At 38.8% G+C, this 4,403-nt stretch overlaps 1 protein-coding gene across 1 annotated transcript; it reads left to right on the top strand.

Annotated features, from left to right (window-relative positions):
• The first annotated feature begins 2,815 nt into the window (after window positions 1–2,815).
• Window positions 2,816–3,415, top strand: LOC148545587 (uncharacterized). The gene has a single exon (XM_088498477.1). The coding sequence runs from the start codon at window positions 2,816–2,818 to the stop codon at window positions 3,413–3,415; it is 600 nt and encodes a 199-aa protein (XP_088354603.1).
• Window positions 3,416–4,403: the final 988 nt, after the last annotated feature.

Below are 4,403 nucleotides of genomic sequence, written 5' to 3' on the forward strand. Positions count from 1 at the left end.
GGTGCTGGGCATCAACGTTTTAAGAAGGAATGTGAGCCAAGTGTCTATGGTGAATAATGTGTCAAGTATAAAGAAAAGGGAAATGAACTTGCTACACATGACACTCAAATAGAGCTTATAAACAAAGTAATAGCCAAGGATAAAGGAATAATGAGAGGTCATAGCAGTATGTTACTTGAAGCTTGAAGGAGACTTTCTAGGCCTAGGAGTCAATAAGAAGTGAGTATTTACATATCCACACAAAATCCCATGAACTATCAATAATACTCTGCTAGCATGAACATCCTCTTCCATCTCATTCTTTCTTCTCAATAAATCTTTTCTTGCTTGGGGACAAGCAAGCTTTAAGTTTGGTGTTGTGATGACAAGTCATCCTAGCCTATTTTAACTAGTCTTTTTCTTTTGTTTTCATTAGAATTATGCACTTTCTTGAGCTACAAGCAAGCCAATTAGGTAGATTTTCATGTTTCCCTTGATTGAATCAACCATGTATGAATTCATGCTATTTCATGAGGTTTTATACTATAATTGTCACATATTATGATAGAATGAATATCTCATGATTTTAAGCATAGCTTTGATGTGTTTGGTTGATTAATGATAGGTGAAGAAAGCTTGGAGAAAGGTTGAAGCAAGAAGGAATAGCTAGGAGTAAAGAGAAGACAATGGAATAAGTGAAATTGAACCAGGAAGCAAAAAGCTGGAACTAAAGTTAGCCTCAAACTTTTGCACAAACTTTTGAGTGAAAAGTTAGCCCCAACGTTAGCCCCTAACTTTTGGGCTAACGTTGGAACTTGAAAATCACTCCCTGGGTACCAAAAGTTTGCGCCAACGTTAGCCCCTAACTTTGAGGCTAATGTTGGCACATGAAAATCACCCCTGGGCACCAAAAGTTTGCGCCAACGTTAGCCCCTAACTTTGATGCTAACGTTGGCATGAGAAAAACACTCCTTGGGCACCAAAAGTTTGCGCCAACGTTAGCCCCTAACTTTGAGGCTAACGTTGGCACATGAAAACTACAAGGGGAGGAGCAAAAGTTTGCGCCAACGTTAGCCCCTAACTTGGTGGCTAACGTTGGCGCCACAAGTGCACATGGTAAGGCCAACGTTGGGGCCAAAGTTAGACCCCTAACTTTGGCACCAACGTTGGTATCAGCTGGATATGGGTGCTGATATGAAAAGTTTGGGCAAAAGTTAGCCCCTAACTTTTGCTCAAACTTTTGGTCCAACTTTTGCAAAACTCCAACCTGGTTCAATTGGTTCGTTTTGGTTCCTCTTCAAACTCCAAGAGCAATCAACCAAGGCCTCTTTCAACCCAATTCCACCAAGAGCAAAGGCCCAACTCAAGGCTTGAAGATCATTGGAAGAAAGTGTATAAATAGGATAGAATTCAAGTTCTTCAGAGCTTTCTTTTTGGGGGAGCTTTCCCTTTGAATTTTCATAATAGTTTTCGGAGAGCTTTGGATATTGAGTGAACTTTAATTTCTTAGTCTTGGGGAAGGAGAATTCACTTCTCTTCCTCTTAGTTTTATTGCTTTCAATTTCAATTAGAAGTGTCTTGGATCTTGGGTTGAAGAATTGAAGAAATTCTGTTTCAATCTCATCCTTGGATCTCTTTGTTTATTTACTGCTTAATTGAATTTCAGTTTCGGATTAATTGTTCTTCATCTACTTTCTTTGCAATTTACAATTCCCTTGCAATTGTTCTTGTTGGATCTAGGAAGGCATTGAGATCTAGACTTGGTTTTCTAGTCTCTGGGTCCTGAGATCTGATTTCCCAATTTTACATTCTCTGTTTACTGCTTTCAATGTTCATTTACTTTTCTGTTCTGAGATCCGATTTGATCCAAACCTCTTTTACTTTTCTGTTTGATGCAATTTACTTTTCCTTGTTTAAATTCTACAAATCCAATCCCCAATTCCCTTTACAATTCCAGCCGTTTACATTTCTTGCACTTTAAGATTCCGCAATTTACATTTCTTGCATTCTAAGTTTCTGCCAGTTAATTTCTTGTTCTTTAAGATTCAGCACTTTAATTTCTTGCTCTCTTTAACTTCATGCAATTTACCCATTCCCTTTACTTTCCATGCAATTTAATTTCTGCAAATCACAAATCACTCAACCAAATCTTGATTCGCTTGACTAAATTAACCACTAAGCTAAAATTGCTCAATCCTTCAATCCCTGTGGGATCGACCTCACTCCCGTGAGTTTTTATTACTTGATGCGACCCGGTGCACTTGCCGGTTAGATTTGTGTGTTTTGGGAGAAATTCATTTTTCCTCCAAAATAACTCATCAATGATAAAGAAAAATCCTTCCCAGCAAAGGACACTGCGCAATTTCCCAATCGCTACTGTGAGCAGATGTTCCCCATTCTGGCAGAAAGGAGTTACAACAACGAATACCTTCTTCTCCTCCCAAACCATATTGCTACCTTTGTTGAGCCGCAAATTGCACAAAGACAATGGGGTTTCCTACAGAGACAGCCGAGGCAGGTCAATCTTTCTTGGGTAGTCGAGTTCTACTCCAACTTCCACCTACCAACCCTGTAGTCTGTCTTTGTACATCAGAAGCAAGTCCCCATTACAGAAGAGACCATTCAAAGAGCTCTAGGTCTTCCCCCTGTTCCAGAAGGATTGGACGCCTTTCAAGAAGCCGCACTCAAGCGCCAGATGTACCAATTTGACTGGGACGCCGTTCTCAGAGTTATCGCACTACCTGGCAGCCGTTGGATCTACGGATACCATCGTACCCGCCCTAAGGGAATATCAGCTTCAGCACATACCTTGGAGGCTTGCGTATGAGCACAGATCATGTCCCATTACGTCTTTCCCAGCACTCACGAGTCCTCCTTCACTGCGGACATGGCCGTCCTACTATGGTGCATCCTTACAGACCAACCTCTGAATCTACCGAGACACATCTGGAATGCCATAGGACACGTACAAATTGTGGGCAACTTACCTTTTCTCGCCTTGGTCTCAGATCTTGTCTCAGCAGCTGGAGTCTCCTACAGAGCTGGGGACACCAAAGCCATGCTTCCACGGGATGATCAGTATGTCCCTAACGGAAAATACATCAGACCTCCACCAGTCGCCACAAGCCATCCTACTGAACCGGTTGAAGATATTCCTTCTTCAACAACACAAGCACCTACAACAGACCAACTGCTCCATCAGATACTCAAAAGGTTGGATCGGCAGGAACACAAAGCTAAGATGAGAGAGCGCCGTAACAAGCGCCGATTCACATACCTTAAGGAGCTGATTATGGGAAAATTCAAGGACTCAGACACCCCAGACTCCACTTCCTTTACCAGCACAGGAAGCCATGATGGCCCCGACTATGGAGACACTGCTACCAACCCACCTTTGTTTCTGACAGATGGCACCGAGGACGGTGCAAAGCCTTAAGTGTGGGGAGGTCGGTCAGTACCTAACTTCCGGAGGTAATTTCTCTTCCATAAACACCAATAAATTAGGATATTTAGTTAGTTTTTTTTCTTTTGTAGAATAGGATAAATTGCATAGTAATAGATTAGTTTCATGCATGTTCTACTTGATTGAAAAGACAATAAGTTTCTTCTAAGACTCTATTTTTGGAACAAAATTTCACTAATTTTAATTAAAACTTTTATGTTAAATTTTCTTGAAGTTGTATTTGGAACATGATTTTTAAGCTAAAGAACACACAATCTGTGAGATTTGAGCCTTTATGCATGGTTACATTATTTAACCGTAATTATTTTATTCTTGTGTGTTTACTTCTCTATGATTGTAATCTATATTTTGTTTCATCCTATATGTCCAATGTTTATTATATTTGTATGTTTGCATATGATTGAGGCCATTAATTATTTAGCTCACTTATCCAAATTAAGCCTACCCTTTCAATTACCTTTGTTATCCACTTTGAGCCTTTAAATCCCATTTGTTCTATATTTTATCACATTACTAGCCTTAAGCGGAAAAATAATTATATATCCCAAACTGGATCTTTGGTTAGCTTAAGAAAGAATTGTGTGTGCTAATTAAGTATGGGAAATTGTGAGAACAAAAGATAATAAGGGAATGTGTCATGATAATATAATGGGAATTTGGATACCTACTCATGTGAAACTATAAGAATTAAAAATCTATGTGCATTGATAAGCTATGTTTATTTTTATGTTTATGTTAAAAAAACCAAAAAATTCAATAAATAAATAAGGGGACAAAATTACCCCAATGTTAAGTTAAGAATTCAAAGATCAATGCATGTATGATAAAATTAAGATAAAAAGTTGATACATGAGTATGAAATGTAAAACGGAAATTCTGGGTAGCTAGGTATGAATTCTAAAGTTATATAGAATATATATAGGTTATGTTAAAGTTTGGGTTAATCAAAGATTCAGTTTAT

The sequence above is a fragment of the Arachis ipaensis genome, chromosome B9, assembly GCF_059453495.1.
Source record: "Arachis ipaensis isolate K30076 ecotype BB chromosome B9, ASM5945349v1, whole genome shotgun sequence".
Classification (NCBI taxonomy): domain Eukaryota; kingdom Viridiplantae; phylum Streptophyta; class Magnoliopsida; order Fabales; family Fabaceae; genus Arachis; species Arachis ipaensis.

What these genes read in the sequence shown, in the direction of transcription:
- LOC148545587 (XM_088498477.1), top strand. Translation starts at nt 2,816, where the DNA reads ATGTCCCATTACGTCTTTCCCAGCACTCACGAGTCCTCCTTCACTGCG.